The sequence below is a fragment of the Nanorana parkeri genome, unplaced genomic scaffold, assembly GCF_000935625.1.
Source record: "Nanorana parkeri isolate BGI_ZX_2015 unplaced genomic scaffold, ASM93562v1 scaffold1378, whole genome shotgun sequence".
Lineage (NCBI taxonomy): Eukaryota > Metazoa > Chordata > Amphibia > Anura > Dicroglossidae > Nanorana > Nanorana parkeri.
The window spans coordinates 121,371-141,496 of NW_017307646.1; the positions used below are offsets into that span (position 1 = coordinate 121,371).

General features: G+C 42.1%; 1 protein-coding gene across 6 annotated transcripts in view; it reads right to left on the reverse strand.

Moving 5' to 3' along the window:
• Positions 1 to 20,126, reverse strand: part of PFKP (phosphofructokinase, platelet) — an 89,365-nt gene that overhangs the window by 53,092 nt on the left and 16,147 nt on the right. For all 6 annotated transcript variants that reach the window (XM_018569674.1, XM_018569669.1, XM_018569673.1 and 3 more), the window contains 3 exons: positions 14,135 to 14,208; positions 952 to 1,029; positions 139 to 328 (listed from right to left, as the gene is read on the reverse strand). In XM_018569674.1, coding sequence (XP_018425176.1) covers positions 139 to 328; positions 952 to 1,029; positions 14,135 to 14,208 — 342 coding nt within the window. The remainder of the gene's footprint in view (positions 1 to 138; positions 329 to 951; positions 1,030 to 14,134; positions 14,209 to 20,126) is intronic.

Genomic DNA, 20,126 nt, shown 5'->3' on the forward strand with positions numbered 1-20,126 from the left:
ATATATATACATACACACACACACTATATATATTAATCATTTTATCAATCGACTCCAAAACAAAATAACAAAATTGACCCCAAACCAGCATAAATATATGACCCTTCAAAAAGCACATTGAAGACATCATAAAAGTACCATTTTTTACTAATTCATCAAGAAGTCCGCTCCACTCCTCTCGGAAAAGATTAGCGCCAGTTAAACTGCCATCTCCTCCGATAACGCAGAGATTTGTGATACCACGTTGAACTAGGTTGTAAGCTGCCTGCAAACGCCCTTCACGGTTGCGGAATGCTTTGCAGCGGGCACTTCCAATGACTGTACCACCCTGTAAGAGAAACAAATACTTATTTTTATTAAAGGGACTATCAATGAAACAAAGAAATAGTAAAAAAAAAAATGTGGACAAATTATGTTCTGAGAATGGCGTATAATTATAGAAAAAACATTTTACAGCAGTTATGGTGCAACACTGCCAATGCTGAGACTTCACAAATCTCAAACTGGACATTCAACACCATTAGGGCTTGTGTAGAAATGCATTGTTTTTCCGCATTGGACAAGTATTTAGACACAACACCATTAATTTTATTTTGAAGAGTGCATTACACTTCTGGGGTTATGTTTGACCTGTTTAGCTATTTCTTCTGACACATTTAGGTCCCATTGACATCCATTTGCAGTGGATGCAAGACAATAATTGACAAAACACAAAAGTTAAAGCTCAACTGTATGTAAGATTTTTTTATAGCTTTGAATACAAAGAAGGTTAAAACCTGTCAGATATTAATGTTTTTGTCCTGGGGACATTTGTCTGGGAGATTTTTCCCCATTTCCTGTTTTGTATGAGAAGCATTAAATAGACAGAAAATCCCCCCAATGGGAACACAGACACTAAAACTAAAAAAACAATTTGTCTGGATTTGGGTTTATTTTTCCCTTCATTCTTACCACTTGCAGGATGCTTGACACGCTCTCCCACGATACCTCTACAATGTTGGCTCCACCATCGACCATACCCTGATAACCCTGAAAGGTAAATACAACAGTATTAGTGCATGTACAAATAGGAACAAAGACCATCAAACAAAGAAGAACTCCAGGATCTCAAGATCTCTAGATCACAGTAAGTTGTGTATAATCATGCGGCCAGGAAGCTACTCTTCCGGCTCAGACGAGAGGACGAGCGGATTTTTCAAGCCCTGGCTATCTACAACACAAAATAACCCATACTTTTGGGACAGAGACATTATCTGCTAAGAGGCCAGTGTATATGCATGGCAGACACTCACCCTGCTTCAGAAACATATAGAATTTTTAATAAGTTAGATTTAGACATTGCATTCACACCAAAATCGGAAGGAAATCGCAAGTCAATGAAGGGTCCGGTGACTTGCAATTGTACCTTCTGATTACCTTCCAATCCATTGCATTGCAATACGTTTTTTAACGAATGCTAATGGAAGGTCACAGAAAAATGAATGGGCGTGAATGAGACTAGTTCACACCGCATCCGTTGCATTAAGTTGCACTGACAAAAAGTAGTGCATGTTCTACTTTTTTTTCAGTGCAATGCACGGTAACGCAATGGAATGGAGTGGTGTGATTTAGCCCTATTCACACCCATTAATTTTTCAGTGCCCATACATTCTGTTGAAAAAGGCATTGCAACGCAAAGGATGGCAACGCAACGGTTTCGGTGTGAATGTGCCAACCCACTCAGTTTTTGGAAAGTTCAAAAATGTATTTGCTTCATTCAGAGTCTTTCAATGGACTGGCTGTGTTTAAAGAAACGTGTGCTTTCAAAAATCAAGTCACAACTGGGCTCGCACAGGAACCTTAAAGAAAATCTAAACCCTGATTGGACATGTGACAGGGTGACCGTGTAGGAGCAGAACTGCTGCACAAGGCACTTATATTTCCAGACATTTAGCCCATAACAGCTTATTAAAGTGCCAGCAGGCAGCAGCAAGTTAAAGCATAAAAAGCTCTATAACATAAAGCAACGTTTGGAGCTATCGTCTCTTTTTCAAAGATGGAGTACTCAACGCTTGGAAAAGAGCCTTTCTGATAGTTTAAATTACCACTTTTTTTAGATGGAGATTTGTATGCTTTAACTTACTGCTGCCCGCATGCACTGAATATTGGATTCAGAACTCTTGGATATATGCAGTAAATGCTTTGTGCAAACGATGTTGGAAATATTGGGAGAGACGATTTGCCTAATTCATGCCATTAGGATGTCAATTGTATGCACAAGGCACAAGAACTGATTGGAGTGCCCTTCACTGCCAGATATCCTGTTAAAGAACCTTCATGGCAGGGTCACCAGACATTTTTTGAATGACAGCTGCAGATGTAAAAAGACTGAAAACAACAACTGTAAATACATTAACATGTTAAAGTGCGTATAAGATGTTAGTGATTGGGTTTTAATATACTTCGATTTAATATTAACTATGCAGGCTTACTTAAAATATTTCTATCTTCATCTTTTTTCCCACCTAAAATTGGTGGAAAAAAAATTTCAGCACAAGGGGCGAAGGGAGTTCTTCACAGTTAGAGCGGTTAGAGTCTGGAACTCGCTGCCACAGGCAGTGATTTCAGCAAAGAGTGTGGAATCATTCAAGAAGCTTTTGGACGATTTCCTGAGGGACCGTAATATACAGGGGTACAGGTACTCTTAAGAATGAGATGACAGAGGTACTTATACATACGCACACATCAGCAGAACCATACACATGCACGCAATAGGTTGGACTTGATGGACTTATGTATTTTTTCAACCTCAAATACTATGTTTATGTTACAATCTTGTATAGATTGACTTACTTTGTCTGAGCCTAGCTGGGGTGTCAGAGGTCACCTGAAGTCTGACAGTTGTCATATGTCTGACCTCATACAATAAATACACATATTTCCATCCAGACAACTCCTGGAATTCTTTTAAATATTTGCAGATACAGAGAAAGAAACAAAGAACTCTCCGGATATAAAACAATGTCGAAATGACTTTCTAAACTAACTGCATGAGCTGGAAGGATGACACTACATTTGCTATAAAAACTGTTCTTTCTTTTTGCAGCATTACAGAGTGGTTAGCTTGGTTTACTTATGAACGTCTGCATATACATTAATTTTGCATAGACTTACAACCCACAGCAGAATACAGCACTTAATGCTCAAGGGCATCAGCTAACTGCTCTCAGAATAGATATTTTAGTGGCATGGCTGCCTTATTACCGGAAAAAAACGTTAATTTGTAACCTGAAGTACACAGAGAGGGCTCTGCTTTGTGCAGAGTGAGGCTGGGCTGTATCCACTGCTATACTGAATATGTACATGCTGTGAAATCCAATAGCATAACATTAGTCTGTAGGTTTTCCTTTGTAACCTGTAACTACATGGATAAGGAGGCTGCTATCGCTAATCACCTTTCAAGAACGCTGGTTGTCTGGATGCTTGGAGTTGGCTTGCTAGCACTAGAAGCAACTAGGCTTTATTGCAAAGAGTAATGCTGTTCAGACTACGGGGGCTGGATGAGGTGTTTCCAAATATGTTTCAGGCACTAGGGGCTGGAGAAGGTATTTAGGCAGGCTTGCAGAAATGGGGTTAGACAGGACCCACATCATCAATGTGTTGATGCTTTTTCATAGCCCAGTAAGCAGGTAGGAGGTAGCCATACAGAAGCTGCAAAGCTTGACATAAAAATAGAAGGCACATTCCCAACTGCAAATTAAGATTTTTACAGGCAAATCATCGAAATGGGGAAATTATTAAAGGCTAAATTAATTTTTTGACATGCATGCTGTAAAAATAAATCCACACTAATGAAGTGTGTCCCATGTGTCATGGCTGCACCATTATGTATCACTCTGACTTTCACTCACCCCCAGTGCAGTCAGCTCTGGACCTCCAACACTGAGAGTTACAGTTCTGGCTGGAGTACTCAGATCACGTTGGGTCGCTCTCACTCCAGCTATTCCATTCAGTAAATGTTTTGCATTCTTTTTAGTGACCCTGTGATTGGAGGAGGGAAGATTGTGATGGTCCATCCACCCCTCCTCCACTCGTAAAGTGCCTTGGCATTCTAGATACATGGGACACAATTCATGCGATTGAGGATTATTTTACAGGGCACATGTCTAAAAATAGTTTTTGGACAGAGTTCAGCTTTAATCGATAAACTAGCCACAGACATCAGAGCATGTACAGACATTCAGATATGCACATGCCCCTTTATGCCCATACAAGTCATATATACGATAATGAACTGCTACACCTGCCTTGCCTTACACCTTGGAACAAATCATGCGGCCAAGACTATTTCCACTGCTACTGGTCAGTGGTTAGCTGGGAAGGGCAGAGAGAGAGAGCATTCCATGTCGGGTTCAGTCCACAAAGGGAGGATAACAGGCTTATAACACATGGTTAATCTGTATAAAAATAAGAAGTACTTTCTACAAAACAAACTTTTTTTTTGCCTTGCACGGCAGACGCTTTCTCTGAGCCTGGTTCACAGATTATTTACAAACCTGAAAACCCCACAAAGTATACAATTACAGTCACAGTGCGGTTTTACGTGTGGCTGTTAGAACAAGTTTCTCTGGTTTTCATCTTTTGTAACACTTTTTTGGTAACTTTCCAGCCTGGAAACAGTGGCCTGCTTGTTGAATGCAGGGAATTATGTACCCGGCAACGTCATTAGGAGTAATGGCTATGTCGCCATGTCTGGGCGAGACTCAGCCTCTGCATACACTAACAGCCATCATTTATGGCCCGATAGGTTTATTGTAGGAAATGACACCTATAAAAAAAAGGCCTGGACATGTTCTGTTTCTATAACACTTTATGATCAGAAGTACCATTATAAGATAAAGGGGGGTTCTAGCTTATCACATGCTGTATTAAAAAATACATAAGTGCTGGAGCCGCCCCATTATAAGTTGCACTGTATTTTGTAATGTTTTTATTTAGGTAGCACCAACAGTTTTACAGACAGCTCACATCCCTGCCCATCTAAGAGAGAAGACACAGGTTTGTGAAAATCCTAACATTCATTATAGTGCATGCAAACCCAAAATCTATTATTCAAGATGTTTGGCTTCATTGTCAGCTGTGTTGTCAGCCTGCAAAGTGCTGTAAGTGGCAGGATTTCTAGGTAACACACTTTGCAGAATGCAATAAATATTATTTGCTACAAGCTGAACTCTGAAGTTTGACATCATGGGGGTGATTTACTAATCTAAACACACACACACACACCAGGTGTGTGTGATTTTCACACAGCAAAACGTATTTATCAACCAAAAAGTCTCTATAAGCATTTTTCCACTAATGCCATATATGGAAAAATCATGCACATGATGCATATATAATGCTGCTTCACAGTTTAGACAAAAATGGTTAGCTCATGCATTTACATTCCTGCATTCATCAACGCAAGCAACATAACATAGAGCTAATTTACACCACATTACCTTGCAATTCATTGCAGGGCTTTGCACAACACACCTGCTGGGTGTGTACACACTACAAAGGTGTTTCGATTCCTCCCATAGATCATGCTGGGAGGGAACACACTACAGAGGTGTATACACGTTCGTGGTGTGTTTAAAAGGTTAGTAAATCAACCCCCATGTCTCACTGTACACATTTTTGTTAAAGTTGAACCCTGGGTTTGACATAAACAGGGTTATTCACAAAAGGGTGAAGAGTTTGGAGAAGGCAGGAGAAGTGAACAATCTAGGTGGACAACATAGCTAAACTGGAAAGTGAGCTGAATTGGAGAATTTCTCCAAATCAGCTATGTTGTGCTTGTTCACTTCTCGTGCCTTCTCCAAACTCTTCACCCTTTTGTGAATAGCCCTGAAAATCTACCCTTGCGGTGCTCGCCTCCCTGCACCACAAGGGTTAAATGCTTACTAAAGCCTATATCCAGGTAAAAAAAAAAAATTCCCACACTGCAAGGGTTTACTGTTCATTAATGTCTACGGGGGATGTGTAAAGGACAACTAACCTGGCAGTTGTCTCACCCCTCTCCCTTAGGACTCTTTCACACGATCTGCATTCCGACTACGCTAAAAAAAAACGGTCAGTGCAGCCTGAACGCAAGACAAGGCAATTTGCCTTTTCATGGATGGTGACAGTTCCCATCACTGCATTCCAGTAGAGTGGGCTTTAAAAAAGGTATGCAGTACTTTTTTTAAGTGCACCAGTGAGACGTGGCACAACCATATTGTACAGTGCGCAAAAAAAATTAAGCAGTGCAGCTTGATGCAGCTCAATTGAGAGCATCAGCACTGTAAGCGCACACGCACACCAGCAGCCGCGCACTTGAGTGCAATTGCTGGTGTGAACAAGCCCTTACATTCTGGCTTGTAATGCGTCAACAAACCCTCAACCAATGGAGCAGGTGCCGGTCTTGGAGTCTGTGGGAGCAGGGATCAGGTAAGTAAAAATTCCTCTACACAGCTCCACCAGATATTAAAGAACAGTGTAAACCCTTGCAGTGCAGGGTTGCCCCTCTGCAAGGGAAGGGTTTTTTTTCTCTTGTTGATAGGTTTCAAGTGTAGCGATACAGGAATAGGGTGCAATACTTACCTTGTTCCTTGCTCTTGCACGCTCCCTATCTGTGGGGCCGATCCCCTGAAGCCTTTTTTCTAAGACACTCTGACCAGTGGTTGCAGCCTGACATCAGCAAATACAATGGAGGACCAAAAGCCCTGCATTGAATGTAAGGATGACGAGGGACCACCAACAAACCGAAACGCCGGAGAAGTGAGCAGCGGAGGAAAGGGGTAAATGTTACAAATTATTACTCCTAGACATAGCTAGCAATTAACCCTTGCTGTGCAAGCGTATTAGGAAAACTGTATACAGTGATCCATGATGTCAGTTAGGGTTTACAAGCACTTTAAGGGCTTGTTCACACAATCTAATGCATTCAGGGCACAGTTCCGTGCAATAAACACACTGGATCGCATAAGCAAAGGCTCCGTATGTTCTGGGACAGGAGGGAGCGTGGTGGTGCTATTCATGTCAATAGCCCCGCAGACACGGGTGGTACCACAGTGCCATGGGTTCCAGTGCGGTGCGGTCGCTAAAAAGGAATGTGTGCCTTTGTTTATGCAATCCAGTGCGTTCATGGCATGGAACCATTCCCTGAATGCATTGGAAGGTGTGAACAAGCCCTCAAAGATTACTAATCCTCAAAATAACTACACTGAATGTGAAAAGCACTCAAAGATATCCTGTCTTAACTCCAATGTTTCCTAAAATCAACTTATAAAATTAAGTATTTGCTATGCAGCAGTAAAAAGTTGCAAATAAATCTCTTCTGAAAAGATCAGCAATGGTAATCAATGCAAAGCACTGCAAATCCTGGGTGAGGGGATTGATTAAGATGTTAACAGCATGACGCAAATCTACAGCATATCCAACTGCATCTCATCCAAAGGATTGTTAATTTTGTTTGGCCACTCTTGTGATTCACACCCCTCTGCCACACTAAGATGACATCACTAGTGTTCGGTGTCAATTGCCTGCTTATTGGACAATAAGACTGTATTATTGTTCTGCTGATTCATCATTCAATGGGTTAGCTGGAGATTGAATTCTTCAATCCTGAAACAGTTTACAGTGGTTTCACCTGTGTGACTGTTCAGCGTGCAAATTACAAAAGTGGTTCAACAGAATTACAAATCCTTTGGCAGGTGTACATAGCTTATATACAGTAAAGCACACGTTTGCATTTGATCCCCATATTAACAAGCAGAAATCCAAGTTGCTATTTATAACCGGTTACAACTTAAAGGAGAACTATGAGATGAGTGATTTCCACTCACCTCATAGTTCTAGCCGACCTGTGACAATGAGACTGTCACAGGCCGGCTCAGTAGATCGGGAGGTGAGCGAACACATACCATGTTCGCTCACCTTCCGATCCTGTCACGGCTCTCTGCCGTGACAGGGGGAGGGGCTGGATTCCCCTCTCTCCGCTCCGATCTGCCAGCGCTGACTGGCGGAACGGACGGGGGAGGGGGCGGGTACAGCTGGCTCTGCCTCTAGATAGGCAGAGCCAGCTGTCACTCACGCAGCTGGGCGGATCCCATCATCTACGTCGGGATCCGCTCCGGCTGCCGCATCTCAGTATACCGCGAGCTGTAGCTTGCGGTATACTGAGCTTAGGGTAACGTGAGGACGCTAGTTTGTGTCCTCCCGTTACCCTAAGCAGAACTATGGGGAAAAACACTGACCCCATAGTTCTCCTTTAAGTCACGGCTTTAAATGTATGTAAATGTTTATGTTAAACCAAAAAAAGTTGATCTGACTTTCCTTGGAATTCAGGCCCAGGGCGAAGATCTGTTTTAACATGCTGACGCTCTAAAATGTGTCTGAAAATAATTTCACTGTGATGTGTGCAGAAAAAGAGTGGAGGGAATCTGAGGAGATGGGAACATGCATTGTTTGTTGGAGAGATGGAATCTCATGAATTCTGTAAAACAAAGAACATGGATGACGCAGCTGGGAAATGATAGCAATACACAGGTTTACAGTGACCAGTTCTTACCAGGTCTGCACATAAAAGAGTCAGCTCTGTTTCAAACAAACACAAAACAACAGTGTGTGATTGGAAATGACAGGAAGTGAGGAACTAAATGAAAAGTTTAGTGTTTTTTAATGAGCAAATACATTGGGTTATTATTGCAGCGAGCATCTTAAAGTGACACTAAACTGAGGAGTTAAATCTTACAAATACATTCAAGTACCTTAACTATTAACAAAAATGTATCTTATTTGTGTATCACTCTGCTGTCGATCCTCAAATCATCTCTGAATTGGTGCTGACACTGTCCTTCCTTCTGGAGGGTGGCTGCTTTTGTTCCCCATGGTCCCTGTGTGTGCTGTAAAGTAGCCACCTCTCCAAGCTCCCTCCTGTGATGGACTACAATCTCAGGTTTAGTTTACTAATTTGTATTGAGATTTTAGCCAAGAAGGAAGCACAGTGTCAGCATGAATTCAGAGATTTTTTAAATAAGCATATAAAATATGACAAAGGATTTCCAGGGCACTATAGAGAAGACAGATAGAGAAGAAGTGAAAACAGTTCAATTTCAGTCGGAGGGACTGGAGAACAAAATGTGTTTTAATCTTGACCATAATAAACAAACAAAATATGTACAAAATCACTATAAGGTCTCTGTATAGTGATGTTGGATGAAGCTTGCTCTTCAATTTTTTCATTATTGTATTAAGTAGAGAAGGTTGTATCATACCCCACTAGGGGGAGCTCTCAGAAGCTTAGAACAATCATTTTGTATGCATTGTTAAATGAGAACTATTGGGAGAGTAGAATTTACTTTGCACTCTGCAGCTGTCACACACCGGCTCAATAGCTTGAGAACTGAGCGATCACAAACTGCTGATCACTCACGGCTTTCTCCCTGCAGAGAGCAGTGACTGTCAGCGCTCATTGGAAGGGGCACAGCGGAAGGGGTGGGCACAGCTGGATCTGGCTCTTGAGAGGCAGAGCCAGCTGTCATTCAGGCAGCGGGGTGGATTTCCCGACAACAGTGTCAGGATCTTTCCTGGTTGCAGCACGGCTCTGCACTGTCAGCATATAGCCAGCAGTAGCCCACTATATGCTGAGTTTAGTAAATGTCCTCCTGTGACCCAAAAGACAACTATAGCCCCCAAAAAAGGTTTGGCTTTAGTTCTCTATTAATGAGTTAGCTGAATCTCTGGTGGACAGATCATTTGCTGCCAAATTAGAATTTTCACAGAAAGAGATGTTATTGTGAAATTGCACTGCTTTGTGGTTATCTGACAAGCAAACAGCACTTACTGGAGTTCTTTCTTACATAATTTTTTATTAGTGAACAAGAAAAGAAATGAGGAATGTGCAGACGAGGAAGATGTTATGAACACTCCATCTCTCTCTGGCTCTGAGGCTCTGGGAATATGACATACATGCGATTAGGAAAGCTTTCTTCAATGTTAAGCCCACATAGACTTCATGATGTGCTAACTGCAATGTCCAAGCCCAGATTCTAATTTTAAATGCCCTATTTTCTCTCTGTGTGGCGGCTTGATTGTTAATCTGATTTGACATTTTCCGTTCTATCAGCTGAATTTCTGTTCTTACTGTACTCTTACTGTTATGTTTCCCGGGCCTGACCCGTTCCCACATAGACTTCAAATTATTTACATTTGAATTGAGCAAATCCAGCAATGAGCTCCGTCTAAACAGGCAGAAAGTCGGGAGAGTTTCACTGTAACATTGCACGCTATCCTTGCTTCAGAAACTGGAAAACCAATATATACCATATCGTTATTTCACAAGCCTGCATTTTCTCGGTCCCCGGGGAGTCCTGTTTGCTATAATTAGGATAATTCCACATTCCTCCATCTTCCGGTCGTGTGACCAGTGCTCTGATTTTGGTCACATGGTCTCTGGTGATACAGATGGTTTTGGAGGTCTTATATAAGATGCTGAATGGCCTACTCTCCTAATGTAAAATTCTTCCACAACTTAAATCCATTTTACTGTATTCCGATCACTGTATGTTGTTAATATATATTGATCAAATTTAGTAGAGTCATTTCTTTTTATTTCTATATTTACATGTAGACCAAGCTGTTCATCAAACATGGCAGTGACAGGGGATGGAACTGATACCTTGCAGGAGATCTGCTAGCCTTCAGAAATATATCCACTGCGTCATGTTAAAAAAAGGTAGAGCTAGAAATTTTTTTAGAACTGTTGCAATTCTTCAATTATTTATCACTCCCCGGTGGTTGTCACGTGACCAATGCCACAACGTCTTTCAAAGCGTAGTTTAGAGGGGCAGTGGTCAGTCATATGACCACTGCAATTGCAAAGCATGGTGGCTTAGTGGTTACCACTTCTGCCTTGCAGCACTGGGGGTCCCCAGGCCAGGACACTATCTGTATGGAGTTTGCATGTTCTCCCTGTGCTTGTGGGGGTTTCCTCCTTCCTGAATGTTTAATTGACTCCTGTCTAAATTAGCCCCTTGGATTTTAAGCTCCTTGAGTGCATGGATGTTAATGTCCAGTATGTAAAGTGCTGAGTAATTGTCGGCGCTATATAAATAGATAAAACATTTTAAGGATGCCAGGAGACAGGTACATTTTTCTAAAAAAGTATAGATCCACTCTCGCAAAACATTAGGATAACTCATTTTATATACTGTACACAAAGCCAACACATTACTGCATTTGTGTTTTTTCTGCTGTGTATTCCATACATTGGTTTCTATAGCTGCATAGCCTAGGACATAAGTCATGTAATTATCCCTATCAGCTGCACCTGTCATCGGTGAAAGTGTATTTACATACAGCACACATACAAACACTGTCTGCTGTAAATGAATAGGGAAGGCTTGTGCGACATGTACCGGAAGACACACAACCAACGCATAGAAGTTATGCTGCATAGTTAATACTGCCTGCAGCTGAGAGGCTAAAAGAGACACTTGCAAGACATTCCACTAAGATTATTATGTATAATGATATATTAATAAAATGAATCCCTCCCATAGCTGTGAGCTACGAGTGCCATGCACAGATATATCCTGGTTTCCATCAACATCATTTTACGAAGTTACTTTTACACTTCTGACTTGTCAGTAAAAATTACCTACCTGTCCTCCCAAGAATCCCAAAACCTAGGCCTCTAAATATGTAAATACTGACTTCCAGCTCTGACGTACGTTGGCATTGTGATACAACCCCTAGTTAGGCTTGCTGTAATGGTGTAGAAAGCATGCTAGAGCTCTGAGCAATGAAGCTGGGAGCTGTTGTTTGAATTGTGAAGATAAAAAACCAAGGTAGGGTTTCCTGCTGGAGTCACCATTTAGCCGTGTTTAGTCCAACAAGGGAGCGCAATTAACTTGATTAGGCATAAAGAGATAGCTAGATAGATAGATAGATAGATAGATAGATAGATAGATAGATAGATAGATAGATAGATAAAAGTACCACCTAATAATAAAGTGTAAAAATTAGAAATAACTCTTATAAGGGATATAAAAATAACAATTATATTAAAAGATAGCTAATATATGTTATAAATTATTATATACCTAAGGATATAAATGCCAAATAAAATCTTAACCCTTAATGTGACACTTATTTGTGTATCACTCGGCTGTAGATCCTCAAAACATCTCTGAATTGGTGCTGACACTGTCCTTCCTTCTGGAGGTTGGTTAATTTTGTTCCCCATAGTCCCTGTGTGTGTTATAAAGTAGCCACGGCTCCAAGCTTGCTCCCCTGATGTACTACAATCTCATGTTTAGTTTATTAATTTGTATTGAGATTGTAGTCTATCCCAGGAGTGAGCTTGGAGCGGTGACTACTTTACAACACACACAGGGACCTTGGGGAACAAAAGTAGCCCCCCTCCAGAAGGAAGGACAGTGTCAGCACCAATTCAGAGATGAGTTGAGGATTTACAGCTGAGTGATACACAAATAAGATACATTTTTGTGAATAGTTCAGGTATTTGAATGCATTTGTAAGATTAACTCCTGAGTTTAGTGTCCCTTTAACAGTGTATAGGACTTAAGGACGCTGAAATACATTACATTGTCGGAGCAGAGAAGGAGAAGGGCTGAAGGGACCGGTCTAGGAGCCAGTTGGTATTGCAGGTTCGGGTGAGTATATCTCTGTTATTTTAGCTTCCTAAACAAAATGAACACTTAACTCGTGCAAGACCCACTGCAAGGGTTAAGATTTTATTTGCTTTGAGGTGTAAAGTGCAATTCACACTGCTGGAGCTGCCACAAAGCACTAGCCAGTCTGCTTAACTACTCTGACAACTGAAAGTTCACATTGTTTCCGGATTGCATTGCTTGTATTTTGCACTTTATACAAAGTTGTTAGAGATCTGTTTTTTATCGGTTACTCATGATTCACAATTTACTTGAATTGTACTTTGCACTTCATGAGTGTATTTAATTTACAGCTTACTCAGCATAGATTACCTATCTTTTACATAATTGTTGTTTTTAATATCATTTATAGGAGTTATTGCTGATTTTTAGTTTGGCAGATGCTCTGAACAACAGATTTGTGTACATGTTTGTATTGAGAAGTTGATATTTAACCCAAGTACAGTCAGACATCTTTCCATAAAGGCAACCTTTATGGAAAAGCCAACACCTACAAAATGGAAGCTTGTCACCTTTGCTTTAGCAGTGTCCAAAAGCGATCTCAGAGGTTTGAGAATTTGATGTAATGTAACATATAACATGTATGATTACTGGAAATTTGGACCTGGAGCAGACACTTATTACTGAATGCGAGAAAATCAGCTAAACTAACAGGAAACATACAGGAAATTACTGCATGCAAAAGTAATCATCATGTCTCCATATCGAATATCCTAAGAAAGTGGACTTTGTCCATATCATTAAACATTTTATGATTATATTGCATTTTAAGCTCCAGGCAAATACAAACACCACTAATTAGTCCAGTTAAGTGGTAATTAGAAATGTTTTTAAAAATGTGACAAGGAAGAGTGCGTAAAATCTGTCTTTACATTATCTGCCTATGGTACCCTACAAATCGGAAAGCATGCTATGGCCAATGTCACACTTGTGATCCTGCCACTGGCAAGTTGTTGATTGCAAAAAAGTGCTATGAAAATACGTACCTGTTTCTACAGGTCGCTCCCTCGCTAATGGAAAGGCGACGGAAAGTTACTCACCAGCGAGAGAGCAAGGCCTTCATCACCCAAGCAGTAAGGGAATGACCTCTGCAATGATTATTTTTCTGCCCTGGTCTACATAGTGATCCTGTTGCTGGCCATTTGTCATCAGTGACAAGCTCACAATTATGGCATCTGCCTAAGAGTGGGACTTTTGGTGGTGTAAGCCATTCAGGGTACTGAGAACTGAAGGGGGAGCGTTCCAGAGGATTAAACAGGGAGACTATTAGCAATGGGATGATGTTCATTCAAAGTTCAAGAAAGCAGGTGACACAGGGAGATGAAAGGTGCAACCTTTCTGACCGAAGAGACACATTTCCAATGTGTATCGTCTGTTGGCTTGGAACTAAGCTCATAATCACCATACCAACAGTAAATAGTATAATATATACCCACCTCATAGACAAAGTATACTTTGGCTTCTACGTAGATTCCCATGCGAACAACAGCACGGACAGCTGCATTCATACCTGATAGAAAGAGAGAAAATGCCTGTTAGTGCTGTCATAAGAACGAAAAGAAATATCCTATATTGCATTCGTCATATATGCCATAAACCAGCAGCTCTGGATGGACTGGAGGGATTGATGTCTGCTTTAAGGCTATACACCAGTCAGCTATAAATATCATGATGTGTCCCTCTCCCCCAAGCCCCGAGGGAAGGTTTAAAGCCCAATTTAATGTTAAGTTTAAATTAGATAAACACATTCTGTGTGTATCAAAAGGTGTGCAGATTATTACAGTTTATTTTCTTTAGAAATCACTCAGCCACAGCCTGAATAGATGAGTGTGCCCCCTGGTAGAATGCTGCAGGGAAGGACCCTTACTCTGTGTGGTAACAGTAGTCTCTATGCAGAAGTTCGACGTGAAACCTGAAGAGTTACAGCCAGAGCTCTCCAATTAATTAGGGCTGCAACAACTAATCGACATAATCGATTATAATCGATTTGGAAAATAATCGTTAGCTGCAGCTCTACAATTAATGCTGAACTTTAGTTTTGCTGGTTGGAGAACTATAGACTGCCTCATTAAGGGGGTGTGACGGACTTCTGCAATGAGACTACTGCTTCCACACAGAGTGCAAGGGTTCCACTATGCAGCAGCTAACAGAGTACAGATGGTCTACTTAGAAAGAGACTCTGATATGAAAGAGTAATGTAAAAGAGGAATCTGATTAAAGCGGGACTGAGGACTCTGATGTAAAGGGGAAGCTTCTGATGTGAAAGGGGGCTCTTACGTGAGGAGGGGCTCCAAGTATGAGATGGGGGACTCTGATGTAGAAGGAGGGGGCTCCTAATGTAAAGGTGGACTCCTGATTTGAAGGGGGATTCTAATGTAAAGGTAGGAACACCATTTTTTTCTGATTTTTGCATGGGGTCTCCTCCATATCAGAGATAAGGGTCTGGTATAGATGGGTGCATGCTGTGGGCTTTGTTTAGACAGTTAGGCAGACTGAAACTTTCTGAAATAGGCACTCTCCGAAGCAGTAACCAATAACAGTATTTTGAACTTACACTTGAAAAATAAAAGTTGGACTGCTGTAATGACCTGGAATGTGACTGGTTGATAATGCAATACAGACAAATATCATTTTAGACAGTTTCATAAATAAGGACTGCTTAGAACCATGGATCACCTTCAAGGATATAACCAGTTATGGAGTACCATATATAGGCCCTATAATATATATGATACTGTACGGTGTCATACAGAATTAGTGTAGAATGAAGCACAGCTCAGTGCTTCGTTTTAGTAATTAAATTCATCTTCTTAATATTTTTCATGAATCATGTCCATGCATACTCTTCTAGAGGCAGCTGTTCTTATCCTATCAGGATATCTAAGCTTTCTGAGTTCTAGAATTAATCAATAAAGTCAAGCAAAGATGAGATGATGGACGAAACTCAAGCAACCAATCAGATTTCTGCATTGATGGATAAGCATAAGAAGTGTATGCAAGGCAATACAATGAACGTTGTTAATCTTAGGTGACTGTGGGACAAGGTTTCAGACCTTCATAATAAGATTATGGGATTTGCAAAAAGCCATTTGCCTCATTCACAACAGCAAGGCAGGCTCCACCTACAACGTACACAGAATTCCTCTGGTATCCAACATATAAAACAGTACAAAAGTGTCTCTGCAATGCCAACAGTGAGGTATGCAGGAACAAGAGAGAGAAACTGATTTGCTGTTAGAATGATAACTGTCCTTACTGAAGAAACTATGGATCAAGTGGTCTGATATATAGCAGTATTTATACTACAGAATGAGTATGGGAAAAGGTCAATTATGAGCTTTCTTTACACTTTTCTCAAAGTGCAAAGGGGGAGGATATTGCCTTATGTTGTCATAGAAGTCTAAATAAAAATTAAAAGTAAGCATGCACTCCTGTATGTGGTTAACAGTACATGGCCACCCCTCCATATTATTTATTTTATGTGCTTTCAGTGACGGTTACATTTAATTCTACAGCAGCATAGTTTAAAGACCTTTTAGACAATTGTGCACTTCCAACCTTAGGGCAACTCTTTGGGGAAGGCCATTTTTGGTTTCAACATGACTGTGCTCCGTTATACAAAGCCAGGTCCATAAATTCATGGCTTGGTGCTAAAAAAAAAATAGTGTAGCCAGCATAAAGCCCTGACCTCAACCCTACTGAACGCCTTCGGGATCAACTGAACACCAACTGTGAGCCAGCAAGGTCTTCTCATTTAATATTAGTAACTGATCTCACAAATGGCATTTTGGCTGAATAGGCATCAATACCCACAGACACCCTCCAGGATCTTATGGAAGGCCTCCCATAAGATTGGAGGCTAATATAGCTGCAAACTCCATATTAATGCCTATGATTGTGGAATGGAACATCCAACATGCTCATACAAGTGTGATGGCCAGGTGTCCACAAACCATAAAGTCTACATAACATCAGGTTCCATGTTTTAGTTGTATCTATAAAATGAAGGTTACTGTTTACAAACCAGCTTCCTATCTCTGATGGTAGGTTAGTAACTGTAGATGTATTTGCATTGTTTGTAATAGCTACTTTGTTGCCTGGAAACCACAATAGATAAAACTCATTGGGTACTTGCAGACTGCATTTGCTGCTATAAACCAAGAAATTATGTAACATTCCTTTTATCCTTCTAGACAACGCACTTAAAAACCGACAGTGCACACAACTAAACAGCATTACTAATTGCTATTATAAAAGAAGTTTGACTTTTGCCTGTATTAATACTCTTCCAGCACTGCAGGACTGATTATAATAGAAGGTCCACTCTATACTCATTCCTAATTAGCATTTATTAACATAATTGGTAAGTAATTAAATAACATTTGGGGTGAAAGTCAGGACCATAAAGAGCTCTTTCAAAGCTTGGAAGTACATCTTTTAATGCACAGAAATATTACCACTTGTTGGCAGGTCCTGACAATATGGCTAGCTTAACACGCTGCAACCAATCAGAAATCATCTCTAAAGGTGGCCATACACCTGCCCATTATCGTACGATAATCGGGGTAAATCCCGCGAGCGTACGATAATAGGCAGGTGTGTGGAAGGTGTGCAACCGTTTCTACTGTATGGTCGCATGTTTTTTGTCTTACGAGCATGTTTGAAAACCAGCCGAAAATTGTACGATATTCTGCGGGTTTGTGGCGTGTTTGTAGCGCACACTGCCCGTTCAGCATTGCAGTCATTGGAAGCCTGCCCCTCAGCGGGGCGGGCTTTGCGATAATCGCAAGTACGATCTGCCGCCCAAGATGGGCAGATCGTACGTTTTTTTTTTAATGACCTTACAACCATCGCACAACGAAAGTCTTGCGATGGTTGTAAGGTGTATGGCCAGCTTTAAGCTAACCACATATACAGTATTTCTGTTAAATTTCTTTATTGATAAACAGCTCAGAATGTACACACATAAAAGAGGAGCGGCATGCTGCTCAAAACGTAGTGCAAAAGATAAGATCACATTCCGGATTCACGCAGGGATCCAACAGCGAGCCTGCTACGCATATATAGACATTTGTTTAACAGGTATAGTCCGCAGCACGCGTGGGTCAACATACCCACTAGATTGGTAACATATATAATGTAGTACAAAACATCTCTGATACCATCCTTTCACATCATGGTATATTATCATTCCCACCGCCTGTGCAATCACAATAAACTAAACATTTGCTGTGTGAAGGTATATTTTCCTCTTGTGTGCTACAGGGTGAACTCCTATAGCGAAGATTGCCGGGAGTTTATCCTATATCATTTTGCAGAAAGTGAACATATGTGGGAACATCATCCCTAACAGAGGGGGAGGGGGGTGGGAAGTAGAGGGAAAGAAGAAAGGGTATAGGTATAGGTAATAGCCCGGTTTCCCGCGGTGGCAGATCCGGCCCCTACGCTCAGGTCGCCATGACCCGCAGATACGTATCCGAGTCACGGAAATGGAGCCATGCACCCCAGGTTGAGCAGAAGCGCTCTTCGGAGTTATGTACAGCCGAAGTGAGATCCTCCATGCGATATGTGTCATTGATTTTTTCAAACCACATGCGCCTGGTAGGGGGAGTGGTTTGCCTCCATAGCATAGGAATGCACGCCTTGGCAGCAGAGAGTAGATGGATAGTGAGAGACCTCTTGTATTTGGTAATGGGCATGGTCGACATGTGTAGTAGGTAGGTCGCAGGTAGATCACCCAAGTCAGTCATGGTAAGTTGATTTATGGTTTCCCTGACATTATCCCAAAAGGGTCTGAGTTTGGGGCAGGACCAGAAGATGTGGGACATCGTTCCTCTTCCCTCCTCGCATCTCCAACATGTGTCTGGCACTAATGGGTTAATCTTGTGGAGGAGAGTAGGGACCCTGTACCACCTGGACAAGATTTTGTAGCCCTGTTCTTGAGTCTGATTGGCTATAGAGACTTTGTGAGTGGCCACCATAGATGTGGCTCGTTGTTTCTGCGTGAACACTTGGCCCAGCTCCTCTTCCCATTTCTTCAGGAAAGGGGGATAATAATCCTGTGGAGTGGATATCAGCTCCCCGTATAGTGTCGCAATCACATGTCGTACTGGTTGTCCTTGTTGACACAGGGATTCAAATGGTGTTAGGGCTCGCGTGGGCATCGCAGAGTGGGGGATCGCCGACAGAAAGTGCCGTAGTTGCATGGCTGCCCTGGTGCTGAGGGGGCGATACTAAAGCTCTAATAGAGGCTTGGGATAGCCATTGTCCGCCCTCAAAGAGATCTAATAGGCAAAACCTATTTGCCTTGTATAAGTCCCTAAGGCGCGCATCGTCCATACCAGGGCCGAAGTCCGGGTCTCCCAACACAGGAGTCATGGGGGATGGGAATGGAGAAACGGGCGTGTTTTTAAATGTCTCCCGGGCTGTTCTCAGGGTCGCACCTATAGTGGGGTGTGACCTCAGGGCCGGGGTGAGTGGCGCTGTAAGCCGCGGTAGGCCCTCTAGTGGCGTCCCATGGTCCTCCAACTCCATTCTCACCCATTGTTTGGAGTCCCGGTTGCAAGTCCAGTCGACAACCCTAGCGAGGTGTACCGCCCTGTAGTACATATGGATGTCAGGAAGACCCACCCCTCCGTGTCGTTTCTGCAGCGTAAGGATTTTATTCCCGATCCGGGGATGGTGTCCTGCCCAGACAAACGTGGTGAACAAGCGTCGCAATTTTTGGAAAAACCCCGGCGGTAAGTGGATGGGGAGGGCCTGCATCGTGTACAGTATCTTCTGGAGAATTGTCATCTTGATTGAGCTGCATCTGCCAAACCATGTCAGATACAGCCCATTCCAGCGTGAGAGTTCTTGGCTAATGTGAAGAAGTAAGGGAGCATAGTTGGTTGAGTACAAATTGGCAAGGTCTGGGGTGAGCATGGTCCCCAAGTATTTAATGTGGGCAGTAGCCCAATGAAATTGGAACCGGGTTTTAAGTAGGGAGACCATGGTTGCCGGTAGGGTAATGGCCAACGCCGCGGATTTAGACAGGTTTATCTTAAAGTCCGAGAGGTGCCCGTAAAGTTCAAATGTCCGGAGCAGATGGGGGAGTGACTGTAAGGGGTCGGGCAGGAAGAATAGTAGATCATCTGCAAAAGCGGCTGTCTTGTGTTCACCTGAACGTTTGGAGAAGCCCAAGATGTCCCGGTTAGAGCGCACAGTGCATAAGAGTGGTTCCAGGGTGAGGACAAAAATGATGGGGGATAGAGGGCACCCCTGTCTGGTCCCGTTACTGAGTGAGAAGTATTCCGACCGGGTTTCGTTAACATTTACCGCAGCCGTAGGACATGAGTAAAGCGCAGATATCTACTTATGCATATTGGGGCCTAACCCTATGTGATCAAGGACGGCATGCATGAAGGACCACTGAACTCGGTCGAAGGC